The 24,049-nt window shown below is 41.5% G+C and overlaps 2 protein-coding genes across 2 annotated transcripts; both read right to left on the reverse strand.

The window, feature by feature from the left end:
* Positions 1-18,622: 18,622 nt before the first annotated feature.
* On the reverse strand, positions 18,623-19,796 carry LOC122036360 (agamous-like MADS-box protein AGL19). Its single transcript, XM_042595656.1, has one exon. The coding sequence runs from the start codon at positions 19,736-19,738 to the stop codon at positions 18,623-18,625; it is 1,116 nt and encodes a 371-aa protein (XP_042451590.1). The 5' UTR covers positions 19,739-19,796.
* A 137-nt stretch (positions 19,797-19,933) lies between these two features.
* On the reverse strand, positions 19,934-22,824 carry LOC122036363 (plastidal glycolate/glycerate translocator 1, chloroplastic-like). The gene is made up of 6 exons (XM_042595659.1): positions 22,370-22,824; positions 22,148-22,263; positions 21,675-21,784; positions 21,410-21,587; positions 20,913-21,042; positions 19,934-20,232 (listed from the first exon to the last, which is right to left on the reverse strand). The coding sequence occupies exons 1-6, from the start codon at positions 22,555-22,557 to the stop codon at positions 20,082-20,084; spliced, it is 873 nt and encodes a 290-aa protein (XP_042451593.1). The 5' UTR covers positions 22,558-22,824; the 3' UTR covers positions 19,934-20,081.
* Between the last annotated feature and the right edge of the window lie 1,225 nt (positions 22,825-24,049).

Here is a 24,049-nt window from a genome sequence, read left to right on the forward strand (position 1 = left end):
ATCAATGGCGTTGTACATAGCTTGGGTTTAGGGTCTTTGTCAGTTAAATTGGATAGATCAACAACAAAACAGGTAAATGTTGGCCAACATCAGACCTTAGCCTCTAGTTTCTCTTCAGTTGTTTTACCCCAGAGTCGAGATTTTTTTTCAGACCTGTGGCATCAAGTAGGGATGAACCAACAGGTTGGAACAATGAGCTCCAAGGGCAACAGTTGATATCTGCAATGAATGAGATGGAAGATCCCTTGAAAGAGCAGGACAACCATTCTTTGCATTCTTTAAATAGACCGGATAACAATACAATACATTTAAGTGCTACTTCTTTGTGTGACTTGTCAATAAGCGAACACCAGGTGTCGAGAGTTCTGTGGATATTGATAGAAGCGTTTGTTGGTTGCTACTCGGAAAGCCTAGAGGTTCCACTGTACAAAAATTTTGTACAAAGGTCTGAACCTTTTCCTAGCTACCATGTGTTCTTTTAAATTAAATTTTGGATCGCCTGCGGAACTTAACACGTTTGATCCAAAACTTAATCTATTTGTTCTTTTAGGTTTTGACTTGGATCTCCTGCGGAACTTAACACGTTCGACCCAAATCACCTTAAGTTATTAATTCCATTAAATATTAATTTCCATAATTGGTTCCCAGTACTGACGTGGCGAGGCACATGGCCTTCTTGGATATGGGAGCAACCACCACCGACTAGACAAAACCTTTTATAGAAATCTAATATTTAATTTCCTAAAATAACTTTAGGTTAACCGAAAAGAACAATCAAATCACAAGGAAAAATAAAACAAAAGAACACAACTTCGAAAAACATATTCGAAATACTAGAATCGTAAGCCTCTTGTATTTGGTATTATTTCCATAAATAACTAGCATGATGCGGAAAGAAAAATTACTAGTTATACCTTTTAGAAAGACCTCTTGATCTTCTACTGTATTCCTCTTCTAACCTCGGACGTTGTGTGGGCAACGATCTTCCAAGATGAGAAACCACCAAGCACCTTCTTCTTCTCCTAGCTAGGTTCGGCCAATCACAAAGAAGCTTCACCAAGGACGAAGAACAAAACACCAACCAAACTCCAAGGGATACAAGCTTTCTCTCCTTCTTCTTCTTCTTCTCCAAATAGTATCCGGCCACCACAAGAACTCCAAGCAAGAGATAAGTTTCGGCCACCACAAAAGAGGAAGAAAAGAAGAGGATGGCCGGCCACAATAATTTTCTTCAAGGATGAAGAATTTCGGCCGCCACCAATGCTCCAAGGGATGCTAGAGACTAGACTTGCTTTCTCTCCTTCTTCTCCTTCCTTGATCCGGCCACAAACAAAAGCTCCACCAAGAAGATAGGTTTCGGCCAACAAGAGGAGAAGAGAGAAAGGAAAGGGCCGGCCACCACACCAAGGAAAAGAGAGAGGAAAAATAATAGAGGTTGTTCCCATGAAGGCACCCTCACCTCTTCTTTTATATTCCTTGGCCTAGGCAAATTAGGAAATTTAATTACAAAATTTCCTTAATTCTTTTGCCATGTAAAGAAAAATTATTTTAATTAAAACAATTTTCTTCTTTTAAACACAATGGTCGACCACTTTAAAAAACAAAACAAGGAGAGTTTTAATTAATTAAAACTTCCTAATTTGTCTCCAGAAATTTTATAAAAAATTTCTCCAATAATTTTTATCCCTTTTATGATTGGTTTATAAAAAGAAATTTCTATAATTTTAATTTTTCAACATGTGAATAATTTATAAAGAAGAGAAATAAAATATCCTTTCTAATCTACAAATAAGGAAAGAGATTTAATCTCTTTCTTTAATCTTTTATAGAGATTTATAAAAGAGATATTTTAATTTTTAATCTCTTCAATAAATTATATCTTTCACATAAGAAAATTTTAAAATTAAAATTCTTTTAAAATTAAATAGGGCCGGCCACCTAAGCTTGGGTTCAAGCTAGGGCCGGCCACCCATGAACCAATGGTTTGGCCGGCCCTAGCTTGATCCTCAAGCTAGCTTGGCCGGCCCCTATAACATGGGTATGAAGTGTTAGGATCTTGGATGGCTAGAGGGGGGTGAATAGCCTCTTCAAAAGCTAAAACTTAAAGATAAAACTCACACGAGTGGTTAGCGCAGCGGAAAACAAGTTAAGAACAGAATAAGAATAAGAGAAGAAACAAAGCAAACCACAGTGACTCAAGTGTTTACGAGGTTCGGGGATAACTTGCCCCTACTCCTCGGTGTCCGTAAGGTGGACAAGCCGATCTTCGGTAGATCAACCCCGGTGAACACCCGGCTATGAACTTTCTCCTTCTCGGTGGAGTGACCTCTCAACAAAATCTCAACAGGTATGTAGAATATAGCACAAGACTTACTGAGCTTGGTGACTTAGGAGAATGAAAATTAAGCTTACAGTCACGCGAAGGTCAGTGAAACAGAGAGCAAGTCGAGACAGCCGCTTCTCAGCCCCGAGCGTCAAAGCTTTTGCACTGATCGACAGAGAGTGTTTCTTTTTCTTCCCCAAAAGAACTTCTTATTAACCCTCTCTTCAACCAGCCTTTTATGTCTCTGCCATCTCTGCCTTTCGCCAACCTGCAGCAAATCTCTGCATCCAGCCATAGCATCGCCAATCACGCTTCTTTCTCATCTGATCATCTGAGCTCACACCAATGGAATTCTGGTCTTCACTGGTGTCTCTGAGCTCCACCCAATCACCATGAGTTGAGCTGATCGATGCCAGATCACCGCCAGATCGCAGCCACGACTTTGCTGCTTTAACAGGTTTACAGTGGAACATAGCAAAAGTTTCTCTGGTATCCTCTACTAATGAAGCTCAATTTGAAATCAACCAATTGCAAATTACCAGTAACCTGCACCTCAAAATCTTGCAGCAGATGGTTAGAAATATTTAGGCAAAAGCAACTTTGAATCAGAAAGAATCAGAGAAAGTGCATGCAAAACAGACTATAGTATGGATCGGTCTGCAGACCGATCCATACGTTCAAATTTCTTTTTCGATCGTTTCTGATCGGTCTGCGGACCGATCAGGAACTAACCTGATCGGTCCTCAGACCGATCAGGTGTCGCGCGCACAAGCCTGATCGGTCTCCGGACCGATCAGGCATCAATCTGACCGGTCCCGAGACCGGTCAGTATCGATACAGTAGCATACTGAGTTCTCACCGATCGGTCGGCGGACCGATAAGTAACAACACAGGATGCTACTGAGTGTTTACTGATCGGTCCGTAGACCGATCAGGGCACACTTAGTGTCACTGGATCGGTCTGCCGACCGATCCCACTGGATCGGTCTGATCGACCGATCCAAGGCTGTGATTTAAGAGGCAAGCTTCCAAGCTTGCTACCCTTAATCCTGACAGTCCAGAGACCGAGCTACCGAGCTCTTCTCCGACTATACATGCCAAGTTTCCATACTTGGACTTCCCAATACCAGATGTCCGATCACCCTTGATCCATCTGGATTTTCCCTTGCCTGGCTTCACTCACCAGGACTTTCCAATTGCCTGGTTTCACTCACCAGGACTTTCCAATTGCCTGGTTTCACTCACCAGGACTTTCCAATTGCCTGGCTTCACTCACCAGGACTTTCCAATTGCCTGGCTTCACTCACCAGGACTTCTCCAATTGCCTGGCTTCACTCACCAGGACTTTTCCAATTGCCTGGCTTCACTCACCAGGACTTCTCCAATTGCCTGGCTTCACTCACCAGGACTTCTCCAATGCCAAGCTCCTTGCTCGGACTTTTCCCAATCAGATTAATCAGGTCAACCAAGTCAACCCTGATTTGTCTGAGTTAATTCAATATCTGATTGAAACTTAAATCAGTGTCAACATCAAAACAACATCCAGGTCAGACTGTATCAACAATCTCCCCCTTTTTGTTGTTTGACAACACGATTTAAGTTTAGATCAGAAATGCTTTCATATCCATAATTTTAGGGAAATCGGGATCCTCCCCCTAAGACGGATATATCTCAAATATCTTCTCCCCCTTTTTCATATTGAGTTTACAATTCGTCTCTAAACTTCAAATACTCTCTCCCCCTTTGTCAAACACCGAAAAGGTATATATATAAAAAAAAAAAAAAAATGTGAGGACTGACAAACACCTCCCCCTTAAACCCATATCATAATCCACAAAAAGAAGTAAGATATGATAGAACTCAAGCAATGTCATATACATAGCATGAAAAAGATATCATAGGAGTACAAAACGCATGAAAATAAACATAATGTCTAAAATAGCAACCATCCAGGACAGGCAATCAACATCGTATCTAGAATAAAGTAGCACAATCAACAATCAATCACATAATCAAAATCAACTCGCATCCTCATCATGAGGAGCAGTGTCATCAGCAACAGGATAAGAGAATCCCTGAGGGGGCACGCCGCTGCCTGAAGATGGATCGTCTGTAGAAGGCTGAGGTGGTGGGTGGCTGGCCATCCATCCCATAAACGCCTGATGAGTAGCCAACTGATGTCTCTGTAGGGTCTCAAAGCGTCGGTCAATGTGGAGACGTAGACCAACGAACTCAGCAGCCACCATCTCCTCGTGGCGATCAAATCGGTCCTCCAACTCCGCGATCTGCCAGCGCAGATCAGGGTCCGCCTCGCCAATGTCAGCAGGAGGAGCAGCTGCAACCTGTCGTGGTAACTCACCTAAAGCTCTCCCATCCTTCCACTGAACCTCCCCATTTCGCCCTATGATTCCAGACTTGGAAAATGCTCGTTTCCCAAGTCGGCAATCCTGCCTGATCATTTTGATTATTCTACCCTTAGAGACATCAACCTGAAGGGTCTCAAGCCAATCAGTAATTATATGCCCATAAGGCATATAAATAGTGAAGCCGCTAGGCTGAGAATATGATATGATCGAGGAGTAGATGCTTGACATGATATCAAAATCGAGACGCCGACGCAAACCATAAAGCATAAGACAATGATATGGTCGGATCTCAGATAGTGGTTTAGATGTGATAGGTAGAAGGCAGTTCGTGACAATTTTAAAAAGAATGTAGTCTTGAGGAGATAATCTCAAGGCTGCAAAAGTAGGGAAGTCAACATCTAGCTCATCTAGCCCTAGTCTAGGCTGTCTGAAGAAGTACTCATAGATTTCGTCAGATGAGATATCAAACGGTGGAGGTAACTCTTCTGGTAAGTCAGGAAATATCGAAAAGACATCACCGGAACACCTCCGACAATCGAGATACTCAAAGAAAGATGAGATACTGAAATCAAGAGTCCGCCTAGCAACTCTTGTTTTAAAACCTTGATCATTAGTCTCATGAAGGTTATTATAGAACTCAGAGACCAAGTCATAGTTGATATCCCGTTCCAAGTAGACTAGAGTATCGAGTTTGTAGTATGCTAAGATTTCGGACACTTGTGGGCAAAATTCGTCCATGAATTTTCTATCCACGGACCTACAAGGGAGTAATTTGAATGTCCTTTGTTGAAAAGCTTCCTCAGTCCGGCGGTTTGGGAATCTACTGGAACTAGCCGGTTGGGGTCGGGAAGAAGCAGCAGGAGTTTTGGATTTGGATGTCTTGGTTGGTTCCTTAGAGGTTCCCTCACCATCAGTGGGTTTCTTCCTAAGGGGACACAATGGGGTGAAATGGGGAGCACCGGAGCCACCGACAATTAAGAACCGAGACAACAAAACAACAAATTCAGTGAGAAACATAATGCTGCCAAATTCTAGAAAGGTAAGAAGTTACCTTGGTGCCATTTGAACCTTAGTATAGGGCGAGTGCTGGAGCTTCGGCGTGCAAAGAGAAGAGAAGGAGTGAACTGGTGGGAAGAGTCGGCTAGGGTTCGTGTGAATGAGGGAAAGAAGAATCGGGGGTTTTAAGGGTTAAGATGGGTGTACAATGAAGAAAAGATCGGACGGTTGTCCGATCAGAAGGTTTCGGAAGCCCACAGATCGGTCACCAGACCGATCAGGGAACCTCCTGATCGGTCAGTAGACCGATCAGGGAGTGCGAAGCTGATCGATCCTCGGACCGATCAGGGAACTACCTGATCGGTCCGTAGACCGATCAGAGATCGATCAGTAAGCCCAAGTTAGAACCACCGATCGGTCCATGGACCGATCAGAAGAACCCTATGCGTATCAGATTATCCTGATCGGTCCCTGGACCGATCAGTGAGCCGCACAAACATACCCTGATCGGTCCCTGGACCGATCAGATTACAGACAGTAAGGTTGGGAAGTTTTTGGATCGGTCTGTCGACCGATCCATCTTCTCCTGATCGGGCTGTAGCCCGATCAGTGTCTGATACTGAAATTTTCAGTGATTTCAGTAACCGAAATCCTTAGATATGTTTGATAGGTCGTAGAAGTTTCTCCAGTAAAACTGTCAAACTCAATATCTAGAACCCTGAGAATCTACAATCATAACTATGTCCTAACGATGGGCTCTTATGGTGTGAATTTGTTTATAATTTGAGACTTTCATATTCGACTACAAACACTGAGATTTCAGACAAGTTTCAAGTTTGTCAAAATAGACAACTTGTCCTAATTTGCAATCAAGGCATGAAAGCTGAAATTCTTGATTCTTGTTATGTTTAGTTTCAAGTTTGTCAAAATATATCCAATTTGTTATTATTTCCTTTAATAACCTAGCGTTTTATCAATCAAGGTCATGACATGAACTAAGCAACAATACCAATCAACACATCAGCCATCAACCATGATTAGAGAATTTCTAGGCAAATGTCCAACCAAGATTCCTTGGTTGGAATATATGAGTAAGATCTAGGAACCAAATACACATGAATTGTGTAATGGTGTTCCCCAAACTCAATTAATGTCTCTTCAACCTAAATATTCAAGGGATGCATGATACATTTTGAATAATTTGGTTGATCCTAGCATCTCACCCCATTTCTAGCAAACAAAAACATTTTGTTAAACCTTATAGTGTATGTGAGATGTTCCCAAGTTGCCCAAATTTTTGTCCCAATTACTCTTGTCATTTTAATAGTCCTTATTGATTATGGTGAAACTCTAATGACCTAAGGAGCCAAACACATTCCCAACTCCCTCCTTAAATGACTAAATTCATTTTCCGGAAGGGGTTTGGTGAAAATATCAGCTAGGTTTGACTTTGACTCAACATATGTGAGTGCAATGTCTCCCCTAGCTACATGATCTCTTATGAAGTGATGACGCACTTCAATGTGTTTAGTCCTCGAATGATGGACTGGATTTTTAGTTAGGTTGATTGTGCTAATGTTGTCACATAGCACTTGTACACCCTTATAAGAAAGTCCATAATCCTCTAGGGTGTGTATCATCCACAACAATTGTGATACACTCTCTCCCATGGCAATATATTCAGCCTCGGTCGTGGAGAGAGCAACACAATGTTGCTTCCGACTTGACCAACTAACTAAAGATGACCCTAAAAATTGGCAACCCCCACTCGTACTTTTCCGATCCAATTTGCACCCAAGATAATCGGAATCGGTATAACCTATCAAGTCAAAAGACTCGGTACGAGGATACCAAAGACCTACTCTTATTGTGCCCTTAAGATATCTCAAAATTCTTTTAACTGCAATTAAATGAGATTCCTTTGCACAGACTTGATACCTAGCGCACATGCCCACAGCAAAAAGTATATCGGGTCTACTGGCTGTGAGATATAGAAGACTACCGATCATGCTTCTATATTGCGTTAGATCAACTGGTTTTCCACTCTCATCATTGTCAAGGCGAGTGTTTGTCGCCATTGGAGTGGACACTTCCTTAGAGTCACTCATATTGAATTTTCTGAGCATCTCTTGAGTGTATTTTGCTTGATGGACATAAATACCATCTCTAGTTTGTTTGATTTCGAGTCCAAGGAAGAAAGTCAATTCTCCCACTAGACTCATCTCAAACTCACTCTCCATGTGAGTGATGAACTCATTTAAATAGCCCTTGTTGTTTGAGCCACAAATTATGTCATCGACATATACTTGGGCTACAAAAATATTTTCACCATCTCTACGTAGAAATAGTGTTGGGTCTATTTGTCCTCTAACAAAGCCCTTCTCTAGTAGATATGTTGACAACCTTTCGTACCAAGCTCGTGGTGCTTGTTTAAGCCCATAAAGTGCTTTCTTGAGCTTGTACACGTGATTTGGAGATTCGGTATTCACAAATCCCGGTGGTTGTTCAACATAAACTTCTTCCTTAATGAGACCATTTAAGAAGGCCGATTTTACATCCATTTGATAGAGCTTGAAACCTCTATGTGCAGCAAAAGCTAGCATTAAGCGAATGGACTCTAATCGGGCCACTGGAGCATATGTCTCATCATAATCAAGGCCTTCAACTTGACTATAGCCCTTGGCTACAAGTCTTGCCTTGTTTCTAACTACATCTCCCTTTTGGTTCAATTTGTTCTTGAAGACCCATTTGGTTCCAATAATGGTGGTCTTCTTAGGTCTGGGAACCAAGTCCCATACTTGGCTCCTTTCAAATTGACCTAATTCGTCTTGCATAGCTATGATCCACTCAGGATCATGCAATGCCTCATCAATTAATCTAGGTTCAATTTCTGAGATCAAAGCGACCTCATTGGACTCATTTCTAAAGAATGACCTAGTCCTAACCCCTTGATGGATGTCTCCCACAATCTGGTCTTGGAGGTGACTAGTGTCTAACCTAGACTGCCTTGGTGCTGATGGTGCCTCATGAGTGGTCTCACTTGGCACAGACAAGGACTCAATATCAGGCAATGGATCCACCTGAGTTCTTTGTTGTCCTTGCTCATCATTATCAGAGTCAATTTCGACTCTTTCGATGTTTTGGTCATTCAAACTTAGCCTTCTAAGTTTGAATTGAATTTGTTCTACATCCCTTGATTGATCATTTAAATTAGGGATTTCTTCAAAAGCTACATCAGAGGACTCTTCAATCAATTTAGTCCTACTGTTGTAGACTCGATAGGCTTTGCTGGTGAGTGAATACCCGACCAGTATCCCTTCATCAGCCTTAGCCGTGAACTTCCCAAGATGATCCTTTGTGTTTAAGATAAACACCTTACAACCAAACACCCTAAGATGTTTAATTGTAGGTGGTTTCCCAAACCAAAGTTCATGAGGGGTCTTTCCTAAGAATCTGTGTATTAGGACTCGATTTTGCACATAGCAAGCTGTACTCACAGCTTCGGCCCATAAGTAGCTCGGCAAAGAGTACTCATTGAGCATGCTTCGTGCAGCTTCCTGTAGGACTCGGTTCTTTCTCTCCACAACCCCATTTTGCTGTGGGGTCCTCGGAGTAGAGAACTCATGTCTATAACCCTTCTCTTGACAAAACTCTAAAAACCTATGGTTTTGGAATTCACCACCATGATCACTCCTGATGGTTTTAATTGTGGTTGATTTTTCATTTTCCGTTCTTCTACAAAAAGAAATGAAAATATCTATGGTTTGGTCCTTATGTTTCAAAAAGAAGGTCCAAGTATATCTAGTGAAATCATCAATAATCACAAGACAATATCTACTTCCATTCAAAGATATTACACTACTGCAATCAAATAGGTCCATGTGCAATAAGTCTAACGGAGTAGAAGTACTTACAATGCTTTTACCTTTATGAACCGCTTTTGTTTGCTTACCCTTTTGACATGCATCACATAGTTTGTTCTTTTGATATTTGATGCTTGGTAAGCCTCGCACTAATCCTTTGTTTGCTAGCTTCCGGATGTTCTTCATGTTTACATGTGCCAACCTTCTATGCCATAGCCAAGACTCTTCTTCTTTTGACATGAAACACTTAATCAAAGCATTAGTAGCACTTTTAAATGATACTTGATAAATATTGTCTACCCTTGTGCCTACTAGTACTGTGTCAAGTGTGTCAATGTTTTTAACCAAACATTGACTTGAATGAAATTCAATTGTGTAACCCGTATCACACAATTGACTGACACTTAGGAGATTAAAAGTCATTCCCTTGACTAGAAGGACATTCTTGATATGAAGACATTCGGATATATGAATGTCTCCAACTCCTATTACCTTAAGACTACCATTGTTACCAAAGGACACATTACCTCTACTTTTGTTTTGAAGAGAAGCAAATAGAGATTTGTCCCCGGTCATGTGCTTGGAGCATCCACTATCAACAAACCAAGTTGATAGGTGCTCCCCCTCGATCAATGCCTACAAGATACGAAAGATAGATGTTTTAGGTACCCAAATCTTGGGACCTAATGCATCTACAAGAAGTGACCTAGGAACCCATGCTTTGGTCATACCCTTCCTAGTTCCATGAACCCTAGAATCATTTGATCTATGGTATTGGGTCCTAGACACTAATGAGATAAAACTCGATTCTTTGGGTTGATAACCTATCCCGGCTTTGTTGTAGACTGCCCTTTGGGCATTTAAGATCATGTCTAATGTCTTAGAGCTAGTTGAGAATTTCTCAAGCATTTTCTTGAGCTTCTCAACCTCACTCTTCAAAGCCTTGTTCTCATCTTCAAGAAGCTCTAGATGGAGGTCATCAACCTCATCTTCCCTAAGAGCCTTTAGCATTTCTACTTCTTCTTTTAACAATTTATTTTCTGTTTTCGACTTTTTAAGCAATGTAGATAAATGAGTAATAGTCTTATAACATTTTTCTACATGAGAAGAGGTTACCTCTTCATCATCCGAGGATGATGAGGCCGCGTTTGAAGCATCACTTGAGTTGCCATCGCTTCCGGAGTCCTCCCTTGCCATGAGTGCTAAATGGCGAGTACTCTTTTCCTTCTTCTCTTCTTCCTCGGATGAGCTTGAAGATGACTCATCCCAAGTGGCCTTAAGGGCCTTCTTCTTTTTGCTTCTTTCTTCTTTCTTCTTGGCTCGTTCTTCCTTCTTCTTGGCTCGTTCTTCCTTCTTGAGCTTAGGACACTCACTTCGGTAGTGCCCTTTCTTACTACATTCATAGCACGTAACGTTAGATTTATCAATGTTCGGATCATTAGGTTTACCTTTGTATCTTCGGCTTCTTCTCATGATCCTCCTCACGAAATTCGCCATTTCGCTTGATGACGATGATTCGCCTTCGTCATCGGACTCGGAGGAAGAGGTGGATGAGGAGATCTCCTTTTCTTTCTTCTTTTCCTTCTTTCTTCTCCCATCCTTGCTCCTTTCTCCTGCAACAAGAGCAATACCTTTCTCCTTTTGGCCTTTGTTAGCAAGTTCATGTAATTCCATTTCACAGAAAAATTCATCTAACTTGACAATTGAAAGATCCTTGGATACCTTGTAGGCATCTACCATAGATGACCACAAGGCATTCCTAGGAAAAGCTTTAAGTGCATACCTTACAAGATCGCGGTTTTCTACATGTTCATCTATGGAATGGAGACCGTTAATGATCTCTTTAAACCTACCATGAAGTTCACTTACATTCTCATTTTCCTTCATGGTGAGGTTCTGGAGTTGGTTGAGGAACAAGTCTCTCTTGGCAATTCGAGAGTCCCGAGTCCCTTCTTGAAGCTCAATGAGCTTGTTCCATAGATCTCTTGCACTAGTAAAAGGACCTACCTTGACTAGTTGGTCCTTGGCGATTCCACATTGCAAGGTGACCATGGCCTTGGCATCGGCTTGTGCTTTGCGGAGTTGTTCGGTAGACCACCTTGACGATTCGAGCTCCTTACCTTCCTCATCTCTTGGTGGTGTGTAGCCTTCCTTGACTGAGAACCACATGGCAATGTCCGTCTTTAGGTAATACTCCATGCGTCCCTTCCAGTACTGGAAATCTGCCCCTTCAAAGTAAGGTGGTCGATTTGTGCTAAAACCTTCCCTCATGGCCATCTCTTTGCTCTTAGGTTGTTAAGCCGGATGAAGAGCTCCAAGCTCTGATACCACTTGTTAGGATCTTGGATGGCTAGAGGGGGGTGAATAGCCTCTTCAAAAGCTAAAACTTAAAGATAAAACTCACACGAGTGGTTAGCGCAGCGGAAAACAAGTTAAGAACAGAATAAGAATAAGAGAAGAAACAAAGCAAACCACAGTGACTCAAGTGTTTACGAGGTTCGGGGATAACTTGCCCCTACTCCTCGGTGTCCGTAAGGTGGACAAGCCGATCTTCGGTAGATCAACCCCGGTGAACACCCGGCTATGAACTTTCTCCTTCTCGGTGGAGTGACCTCTCAACAAAATCTCAACAGGTATGTAGAATATAGCACAAGACTTACTGAGCTTGGTGACTTAGGAGAATGAAAATTAAGCTTACAGTCACGCGAAGGTCAGTGAAACAGAGAGCAAGTCGAGACAGCCGCTTCTCAGCCCCGAGCGTCAAAGCTTTTGCACTGATCGACAGAGAGTGTTTCTTTTTCTTCCCCAAAAGAACTTCTTATTAACCCTCTCTTCAACCAGCCTTTTATGTCTCTGCCATCTCTGCCTTTCGCCCGCAACGGATCCCTGCCAAACTGCAGCAAATCTCTGCATCCAGCCATAGCATCGCCAATCACGCTTCTTTCTCATCTGATCATCTGAGCTCACACCAATGGAATTCTGGTCTTCACTGGTGTCTCTGAGCTCCACCCAATCACCATGAGTTGAGCTGATCGATGCCAGATCACCGCCAGATCGCAGCCACGACTTTGCTGCTTTAACAGGTTTACAGTGGAACATAGCAAAAGTTTCTCTGGTATCCTCTACTAATGAAGCTCAATTTGAAATCAACCAATTGCAAATTACCAGTAACCTGCACCTCAAAATCTTGCAGCAGATGGTTAGAAATATTTAGGCAAAAGCAACTTTGAATCAGAAAGAATCAGAGAAAGTGCATGCAAAACAGAATAGTATGGATCGGTCCGCAGACCGATCCATACTATATTCTTTTTTGCATGCACGTTCTCTGATCTATCAGATTCAAAGTTGCTTGTGCCTAAATAGCACAAGCCTGATCGGTCTCCGGACCGATCAGGCATCAATCTGACCGGTCCCGAGACCGGTCAAGATCGATACAAGAGCGAAGATGCCATCGAGTTCTCACCGATCGGTCGGCCGATAAGTAACAACACAGTATGCTACTGAGTGTTTACTGATCGGTCCGTAGACCGATCAGGGCACACTTAGTGTCACTGGATCGGTCTGCCGACCGATCACCCGTGCCACTTGTGCCACTGGATCGGTCATCAGACCGATCCAAGGTTGTGATTTAAGAGGCAAGCTTCCAAGCTTGCTACCCTTAATCCTGACAGTCCAGAGACCGAGCTACCGAGCTCTTCTCCGACTATACATGCCAAGTTTCCATACTTGGACTTCCCAATACCAGATGTCCGATCACCCTTGATCCATCTGGATTTTCCCTTGCCTGGCTTCACTCACCAGAACTTTCCAATTGCCTGGCTTCACTCACCAGGACTTTCCAATTGCCTGGCTTCACTCACCAGGACTTTCCAATTGCCTGGCTTCACTCACCAGGACTTTCCAATTGCCTGGCTTCACTCACCAGGACTTTCCAATTGCCTGGCTTCACTCACCAGGACTTTTCCAATTGCCTGGCTTCACTCACCAGGACTTCTCCAATTGCCTGGCTTCACTCACCAGGACTTCTCCAATGCCAAGCTCCTTGCTCGGACTTTTCCCAATCAGATTAATCAGGTCAACCAAGTCAACCCTGATTTGTCTGAGTTAATTCAATATCTGATTGAAACTTAAATCAGTGTCAACATCAAAACAACATCCAGGTCAGACTGTATCAACATGAAGGTGGGTATAGGTGGGTATAGTACTCTATAAATAAGAGGCTACGATAGGGACCGAGAGGAGGAATTGATTTTGGTCTCCCGATAAAATTAAGCATCCTGTGTTCGCCCCAAACACACAACTTAATTTTATCAATAATAATTCATTCCACTAGAGAACTATTATTGAACTACCGCACCAATCCCAAATTACATTTTTGGGCTCCTTCTTATTATGAGCGTGTTAGTCTCCCTGTGTTTAAGATATCGAATGTCCACTAATTAAGTGAGTTACTGACAACTCATTTAATTAATATCTCAGTCCAAGAGTAGTACCACTCAACCTTATTATCATGTCGGACTAAGTCCACCTGCAGGGTTTAACATGACAATCTTTATGAGCTCCTCTTGAGGACATTATCAACCTAGTATCTCTAGGACACAGTTTCCTTCTATAATCAACAACACACACTATAAGCGATATCATTTCCCAACTTATCGGGCTTATTGATTTATCGAACTAAATCTCACCCATTGATAAATTAAAGAAATAAATATCAAATATATGTGCTTGTTATTATATTAGGATTAAGAGTACACACTTCCATAATAACCGAGGTCTTTGTTTCTTTATAAAGCCAGTATAAAAGAAACGACCTCAAATGGTCCTACTCAATACACTCTAAGTGTACTAGTGTAATTATATAGTTAAGATAAACTAATACCTAATTACACTACGACCTTCCAATGGTTTGTTCCTTTCCATTATGGTCATGAGTTACTGTTTATAATTTATAAGGCATCGATAACATGATCCTCTGTGTGTGACACCACACACCATGTTATCTACAATATAAATTAATTGAACAACTACATTTATCATAAATGTAGACATTTGACCAATATGATTCTTATTTCTAGATAAATGTTTATACCAAAAGCTAGGCTTTTAGTATACACTCTAACAGCGTTGAGATGGCTAATGGTTCCTTCGGAGGCAAAGATTCTTATGTACATAATGGCCACCCAATAGTCGATGTAAGTACAAACTCCTTAAGCAGGAATGATTCAGGGAGTCCTGAGTTCAACTGCAACAAAGAGAGAATGCATCCTCTAGGTAGTAATGCTACAACTAACACTGTCAATGATGTTTACATAGATAAAATGGGAGAGAGCAGCATTATTTCAGATATTTTGTCATTAGAGTTTGATCCATGGGACAAATCAGTATCACTGGCTAACTCTTTGGCTAATATGCTGGGTGAAACAAACAAGCAAGATGGATCATTTAGCTTATCCAGTTCATCAAGAAGTCCAACCAATAATCAGTCTAGATTTTCTTATGCCTGGCAAGAAAATCAATCAAGTCTTCCAGAAACTACAGTCAGAGAATCTATTCATGCACGAAGATTTTGCTTCTCATCACAAAATTCATGCAGAGATAGTTTCCACAATGGTCTTCAGTTCAATGATTCTAAATGTATTATCACAATTTCTGGTGATTCATCTACTAGGAGTAATGATAAGAGTTCTCTTGTTTGCTTTTCATTTCAAATATGTGTGAAATATTTGACACTATATCCAATGTTATATTTGCTTCCCTTTCACTTCCCTTTGTTTGTTCGGTTCTAATACTCCTCATTTACTTTTTAATTTGTGTGATAGACTATGTTCGTGCTTAAGTTTCTTCTGACTAGTCACATTGTTTTGAGTGGTTTCATGGTCAGCCATATGCCTCCTATTTTCATGACTGTATGCCTTGTCAATGGAATTTGATTAATATTCCTTTGGCTCTGATTATTTAGTTTAGTCTGGGTCTGCCTTGTGTACCCAATCGCTTGTTGCATTGGTTGCTTCCTCTCCATGTGAGTGCATGGTTGCGCTACAAAGGGGAACATGCTGGATGGTGTATACAAGGATGAACTCTGAGGCCACTTAGGAGACATCGAATTGTATGCTAATCTAACACAGTGAATGCATTGTTTTGACCTTTCTGATTTTAAATGGTTTTTTAGTGTATATGTATTGTGTGAGGCACTTTTCTAACTTTATAAACAATAGCATTTCCTATATGATTAAAACTAAGCCAGAGAAGATTACTGAGCATTTTATGGTTTTCTGGACAGTGCTGTAAAATTATACAGTAATTAAAAGTTTAAATAACCCAAACTGAGTTGATGCTCCTAACTTAAACTTCAAATTTCCCCCCTTTTAATATGGATCTTTTTTTTAATAGTTTGAAATAGAATAATTTCCTTTGGTGGCTTAAGTAGCAGCCCACCCCAGTGAGCTTGAATGATTGCTATTCAGACTTAGTTGTAGTCAGATGTGGATGATTCTTTTCTTTAAAATCTCATGGCTTTGTGAATAATGCAATTCTCTGAAATTGTAATTTTGTGAAGCTATTTGTTTTAGAATTTTGCCCATCTTTGGAAGCTGGGCAAGGAAACAATGCCAGTTAAGATAAAATCCTTATTTAATTTCTGCAACACCACTTTTGTACAGCCTTAAAAAGAACTGGAAGTATTTTAAAGGACAGCATTGCCATCATTTCCTCTCAGAGTGTGTTTCTTGCTGTGCTTTTAGGATCCATTCATAATGGATGCTTTAGGACTCATTTAAAACAATATTTAGGAACTTTCTGGTACGTTTGCCACTAAATCGAAGTTCAATTTCATTTGGGAGAACACAAGAATGCTTTAGGAAAAGGACATTCGGACCAGGCAACAGGTATACATGGCCAAAGCTATGTGATACACTAATCAATTTTTGTGTAATTCTTGAACTGAACATGCGTACAAGTATTTGACTTGACGTTTGGTACGCTTGTATTTATGGGTTGTCTCTGGACAATTGGAGCCTGTAAATGGCTTTGACTAGTTTGAGTCTACATCTCATTACTATCTGATTCTTGTATGCCCTTTCTAAGAGTGATTTGTTGAGTGCTTTTTTTTTCAATGCAAGTTCAAGCTCACTTGATGCATTTCCTTTCTTGCAATTTTTGTCTCTCATGCCTTTAATCTACATCCTGAAAATCCTTTTTTTGGAAGGTGTTTTGCTGGCCAAGATTGCTGTGCCACCAGGATTCTCAACTCCTAGCAGAGCGCCTCCTCCAGTGTTTTTTTCTCAAACCAGATTTAACCAGACCCATGACACTGCCTACTCAGGTTTGTACATCTTGCTTTCTTGTGTGTTTTGGAGATTTTTATGTTGTGTAAATCATAGGCATGCTTCCACTTCAGCTGAAAATCATTATCAATCACATTCAATTGATCATGCTGATGATGTGGAGTTTATAGATCCTGCAATACTGGCTGTTGGCAAGAGTCAGATACCTGCTGAACCAAATAACTCTACATTGGGATTGAATTCATCATTTCCTGCACAATTTATCACTTCTGATAGCGACCCAAGGTTTCACCTAATGTCACATCTCATCAAAACATGGGGATGCCAGATATAGGGGAAACATTTCTTGCCTTTACATGCTTTTGCTGCATCTTGACTTTCTGCACAGAGCCATACAGGCTTCTCTCCACTTACACAGTTATCGTTCCAACAACCATGGAATCCACTAAACTCAAATAACCTTTGGGATGCCTGGAACAGTATGTGTACTGAAGCTGATGTGGGCAGGGGTGAGATCTACAGGAATGACAGAAATGAACTCAATGGCTACTACAAAAGCACTGCTTTAAACAACTTCTGCATGACGAGTGCAGGTGATTTATACAGTCAAGCATTTGGGATGTGAACTTGTGTCTCTGAACTTTGGTCACCTTGTTGCCTAGATGCTTGTCTGTGGTTTAGTAAAATTGGTTCTTGGAGCAGACGTGGCAAGCCATCAGTAAAAATGAATGGCAACAGACCTTGGACCAGTGTCTTTCATTATCAGGTATAAATAGTTTTCAAAATATTTGAACTAAGCATTGAAAATATTAGTTGGTGTGGTGAAGCCAAAGCATATCTAGAAATGTGATGTTGATAATGTCTAACATGCTACTCTGTGTCTGTATTACTTAATCTTCTGAAATTACAAATCATACGGAAAAATGAATTACTTGTTTGTTATTGTTCAGTATGTTACAAGCAGGAAGGCCCCAGTTTTGGCCGTGATTTTATCTTCTGACCCATTGACCCTGTTCTCAAATCTCAAGCATAGATTCATCACAGAAGGCTGCCTATTTTGACATTTGTTGTGTTTTCTCAGTCATAGTGCATACATAGGGTGGGACTGTTTTGAAATATTTGTGTACATCTTGAAAGATTGTAAATACATGTAATACATATATGTGCTTATTGGAGGGTCCTATTTACCAACCAAAGTTATTGTGTAGCTGCAAACTGTTTGTTATTATCCAATATGCTTTGTTTAGCCCAAGCCTAATCTTCTAGTATACCATGGTCTAGGGTAACAACTTCCATAAGGTTTTTAATTTTTTTAATTTTTGGTATGTTTCGTGAATTACTGTTAAGTTGGGACACGCACTTTGTTGTAACGTACATCTGGCCGCATGCATGGCGCCGGCGGAGATACGTGAGAGCATTGATTATATTCATATAAAATGTAAGTCAGTTGTTATTTGCGTGGCTGGAGTTAACTTGTTGAAACTTTCAACAAATACTGTCATAGACTCATAGTGGCATACTAGCTCAATTGTTATTCAGTGTTTTTTTTTTTTTAAGAAATAATGTTCATAAAGCATTTCATATGGAATCCTGCAGTGACCACAGTCCAAACATCACGGCACTGTTTTAAAAATCGAGTGCAAGAATGATACATGAATGAATGCAAGCACGAAGAATTCCGAGTACAAATGACAAATCAAAGGTTTTTTGTTTTGGTCTAAAACAAATCAGTGGTAAACAAAGTATAATAATATGCACATGACGCAATCAATTCGTCAGTATCTCTGATCAGCAGTCGAACTGGCTGTTGAAGAGGACCAACGGAGCTTGCCACGGAGGGTGATCCTGCTCCACTGACTCGGGCTCAAAGCAAGACAATGGCACGGCGCCAAACATTTTCTCCACGAATCCCATCCATGGATCCACGGCCTCCTCAGAAATGCAGCATAAAGCCGTGTCTTCTTGTCGGCCAACATCCCACGGCTCCTGATCAATGCACGGCTCCTGATCAATGCAGCTTAATGCCCCAACATCCCACGGCTCCTGATCAATGCACGGCGGCTCCTGATCAATGCACGGCTCCTGATCAATGCAGCTTAATGCCCCAACATCCCACGGCTCCTGATCAATGCAGCTTAATGCCCTGGCTTCTTGTTCCCCGACGTCGGCGAACGGTGCAATTTCGCCGGCGCTCAAGGCCTCCACGAGCCAGTTTAGGGTTTCGTCCTCCGCCACTGTCTCCACCGTGCCTACCGCCTGTTCGACCGCCTGCAGCGGCGGCAACACAAATCCTATCCATGGATCCTCCGCCATGTCCACCACCTGTTCGGCCGCCTGCCACGGCGTCTTCACAAATTCTATCGATGGACCCACCGCCATGGCCACCACCTGTTCGACCGCCTGCCGAGGCGGCTCCACCGCGGTCCTCGCCTTCTCCCTCTCGACCCTGTTGCGCACCAGCGCCAGCTTTATCTCCGCCAACCGCACGAGCTCCGCGGCCTGCTCGATGCCCACGTCGCACATCCTCCATCCGCCGCCGGACAGCATTTCGTGCATGAGCAGGCTCGCCTCCAGCTCCCTGTTGCCGCGATCCTGCCGGCTGAGCTGCTCCCGCAGCTTGGCCGCCCGCTGGCGGAGGAACCCTTCCTGGTCCGTCTTCTTGCGATTCTGATCCGATTCCGGCACCGCCCTGAACCGCGCCGCCACGCGCGCCGTCTCCGCAGGCGAAGGCCACGCCTCCGGCGCCTCATCCTCCGGTCCGTAGACGACGGCACAGGCGTCGATGGCGCAGAGGGTGGCGAGCTCGCTCACCTTCTTGAGTAGACTCTGCTTCCGTTTCTTGAAGGTGGTGCGGCGCGTGGCGTCGTGCGCGATCCACCCGAGCGTAACCTTCTTCCTCGCCATTCTATTCTGCAATTAACCTTCTCCTATGACATCCAAGCCTAATTTATAGGCAACGGCCTACTCCTAATTCCCATGGGATTCAGAAAGAATCTTTGATTGGCAAAATATTTTGCAACGGTCACATATTCTTCTAGATGTCCATTAATTCTGGACAATATTAACAAGCAAAAAAAAAAAAAAAAAAAAACCAAATCCTTGTAAGTATAATTTTTCCACTTTATTTTTAGATGGTTACACTGTTAATGTACAAGAGGCATTTCAGTTTGGAGAAAAATGCCAGAGGATTTCATTCATCTCGTCGATGTAACGGAATGATCAAATGCGTGTGCACAGAAGATATTTCTCAACCAACTATAAACAGAAGGCTTTGTCTTACAATTGGAACAGAGCAAATCAATGATCCACAGATTCCAGTTAATGCATAAGCAATGGCACAGAACGGAAGTGCCTCCGGTTCCTTTGCAGACAGTGCTGCTGTCCCTAATCCATGAGCACTGATAAAGAAAACGCAGGCAATGATTAGTGCAAGAATATTTAATCCCAAATAGCTGGGACACTATTACAATACAAAGTGCAAGAATGCATAATCATGCAAATATTATATGCTCAATTGGAGAAATTCCAAGAAATACTAGACACAAATAGAGAGTGGAATCTCATAACAAGTTACTTATTCATAACGCTGTTACAACTTAAACTTCATCTTCCTGTTTTTGGAAAACTTTCATATCTAATTTTTGAAATTTTCCTCAATGAACCCAATGGTAGAATATTTTTCTCATAATTAAAATACCATGAAATTCCTTAGCAGTTCAATAAAGTACCAGAATCAAGACTAAAAGCACAATTTTAAAAATACCAATGAATGGCATTTACCTTGAAGCAAGGAATGAAAAGTTTAAACCAAGAAGATTAACAGAAAAACAATAAACTATATATCTCAGGATGGTTGAATGCTATGAACAATAATTCAACTTGTGAGAAACTTTGACAAGAATCTATCGTCAGTTAATTGTGAGCTTTCCAAACCCCATTTGATTTCAGAATTATATTTCTAAGTGTTCTAAAAACTCTAATTAATCATAATATACTAAACAAGATTTCTAATGCTGTTACAGGTGTTTATAAATCACATCAAGCTGATGTAAGTCTGTAGGAGGGCTTTAGTTAATACCTAGAAGCTGTTGCTATTCCTCTAGCAATAGGATCATCAAGGCGGAGTTTATCCATTACAGTTTGCACAAAGTTTGCTCCCACCACACCAGTTAGAACTACCGCTGCAGCAGTCAGAGATGGATTTGCACCTATAAGCACACATATCGCATAATTCAGTGATAGCCAAGATCAATATATGCTTAAGCAAAGGAAACAAGAGAATCTCATCTGCTATATAGTTGTGTCATGTTCAATGCAACAGCATAGAAATTGCTGACATTTAACTTATAAATCTAGTACTGATTCAAAGAAAACCATCTAAACTGCAGTAGTTTGATTGCAGGCCTTAATCATGTTTATAAAAACAAACAAGGAAAATGAGAAATGGCTGCAAATTAACTTATAAATGTAGTACCAACTCTTGGAATAAAAAACATCTCGAGTGCAGTAGTTTAATTGTATGTCTTAACAGGTTCTAATCACAAAATATAGTTATTGTTAGTGTCAAGAGTGTACCTTCAAAGAAAGACACTATGCTCAAGGCTAATGCCACTGTTATACACCTTGGTAGGATGGAAATGGTTAAATTTGGTTCTAGCCCAACAAGACGCCCTATGATTGCAGTTGAGTACAGAGAGAAAATAGTTGCAAAAATCACTGATGAGAAGATCTCAGCAGCATGTCTCTTGACAAGCTACTAGCCAAGAACACATGAGAAACTGTCAGCATAATAGTTCATATCTTAAGAAATTAAAAATGGGTTAGAGGCTGAAGACAATACCTTTCTTTGTTTAAACATAGAAAAGGCGAATGAAATTATAACAGATCCAAGAAAGCCCATAAGAATATCACCAGCTCCAGGATTTGATGACATTTTTGTAAGGTAATCAGCTGCAAAAATCAACAAAAAGCTTACAAACATAAAAACACAACATTAAAAGCAGGCTTCTGATTAGTAAAAGATGAAAAGAGAAAACTGCCTGGTGCAAATCCTTCTTGGTAAAGCTGTAGGGACAAGTATTTACAATTTTAGTTGGTTGTAACTCATTTGCTCTAAAGCCCAAAAATCAGAAAAAAGTCAAAACTTTGAGCAACACCAACAAGTTGATGAAAGTGGCAAAAGTATAGCGCAAAACCTTCACTTTTACCAATAAAAATAATATAAATCAAGGATTTGTAGTCCCAAATCTACCAACTGTCAGATGACTACAACTAAGCCAACATAACTTGGATTGAAAGAAGAAAGCAATGAACCTAGGACAGCATCCAAGCTACTCTTTGAGAAATATCCATAAGTTACAGCTGCCAGATCAGCAGAGAGTGCACAACAGATAATTGGGTGGAATACCTTCTTCACATTAAATGGTAACCTGAGACAAAAGAATGGTAGCTCTATTAGCTGTTCATACTCCAAAATATCGCCATAAGAGAAGTTTGTTTTAGTTTAAAATATATATATATACAGAAGTTTATTACCCAGAACCAACCATGTATCCCAAGACTGTTGCAGCTAGCAAGAACGGGAGGCATGTCCTTGCACTTGTACCAAGTGCTGTTGGATTAACATAAGCAAGAACAAATGTTGAAAGGAAAATAGAAGCCCAAGTCCAAAGCTCAACATTTGAAAATGGAGAGGCTTTTGGCATGGGTTCAGCTGGTATCATTTCTGTTTTTACAAGTTTTCTCACAGTTATTGCTGTTTGACCTGCAACAGAAAGCGACGCCAACCAGCCACCAACTGGAAATAGAAAATGATTTGTCTTTAAATACAGATCACTCGATGCAATAAAAATGTAGTTATCTAAATTTTATACTTAGCTGCCTTCTTAAATTAATATTGACATTTTTGCAATCCTATTCCCAAAATTTACAAAAAACCCCTTATTGTGAAGAAAGGAGCTGGGTTCACTTGACAATTTCTACTCATAAATTGGATAACTGTAATTGGAAAAAGAAATTAGAAAGGAAGGTGCAGAGGGGAAAATCAAATCGATTAGAGAGGAAAACATTTAAAGAAAATAAAACTCTTCTCAAACAATGTTCTGAATAATACAACATCACAGTGAAACAGAGTGTTCAATATGATCAGAGAATAAAGAACCATGTTTCTGGTACCATATGCAACTTTCGAGGTGCCCCTTTCCCGTTTTAACCTATACAAACGACAAAGCCACGAAAAATACTTGAATGATGATTGCACCAGTTTAAAGCGACCCCGCTCTGATACCAATTGATGGATCGAAAGCGCTAGAGGGGGGGTGAATAGTGATCGTGGCTATTTTAACGATTTAAAACATAGAATAGAAACGCAGCGGAAAGTAAACACAAACACACAGAGACGCAGGTGTTTTACTTCGTTCGGAGCCTATGACGACTCCTACTCGAAGACCCGCGGTCCTTGACCGCTTTCGGTGGGCAACAACTATATATCGGAAAGATCACAATTTGAATTACAATTAATGCAATAAGTAAACTAATACCGACAACAAAAGATCGAAGAGTCTGAGCTTCGGGTTGTCGACGTCGAGTAGTAGCACTTCAAGGTCGTCTCGTTGGCAGCACTTCACAGAAGAAAGCTTAGAATGTGTTGTACTTTGGTTGCACCCTCGACCCTCTTTTTATATGACATTCCGGGCGCCTGGATCCCTTCCGGGCGCCTGGAGTGTGACGTGGCCAACCAACCAGGATGCTCCACGTGGCGAAGTCGCGGCAGGGATAAAGTTTGGTCCCGGGCGCCCGGATCCATCTCGGGCGCCCGGACCACCTTTTTCCAGCAGGTTCCTCACCTGCAAAACCAGGTTAGTCCGAGCAAAATCCCCTGCAAGACAGTGTTAGAATCTGATAAAACACAGTAAGGATTAACTGACAGTCTTCGGACTGTCCGAGTCTGACTTCGTATTCCCAACCGGAAACCCTAGGTCGACCCGATGCCTACTGTTCCCTCTACGGGGAACGCGTCCTCACCTACTCCCCTCAGGAGAGCTTACCTGATGCCAGTCCGGTCTTCCAGACTGACTGGACTTTTCGCCTAGGGTTACCACCCCCTAGGACCTAGGGTTACCGCCCCCTAGGGTTTTTCTCCACCTAGGGTTACCACCCCCTAGGACCTAAGGTTACCACCCCTTAGGGTTTTTCACCTGCCTAACCGCAGCTAGG

The sequence above is a fragment of the Zingiber officinale genome, unplaced genomic scaffold (assembly GCF_018446385.1).
Source record: "Zingiber officinale cultivar Zhangliang unplaced genomic scaffold, Zo_v1.1 ctg145, whole genome shotgun sequence".
Classification (NCBI taxonomy): Eukaryota; Viridiplantae; Streptophyta; class Magnoliopsida; order Zingiberales; family Zingiberaceae; genus Zingiber; species Zingiber officinale.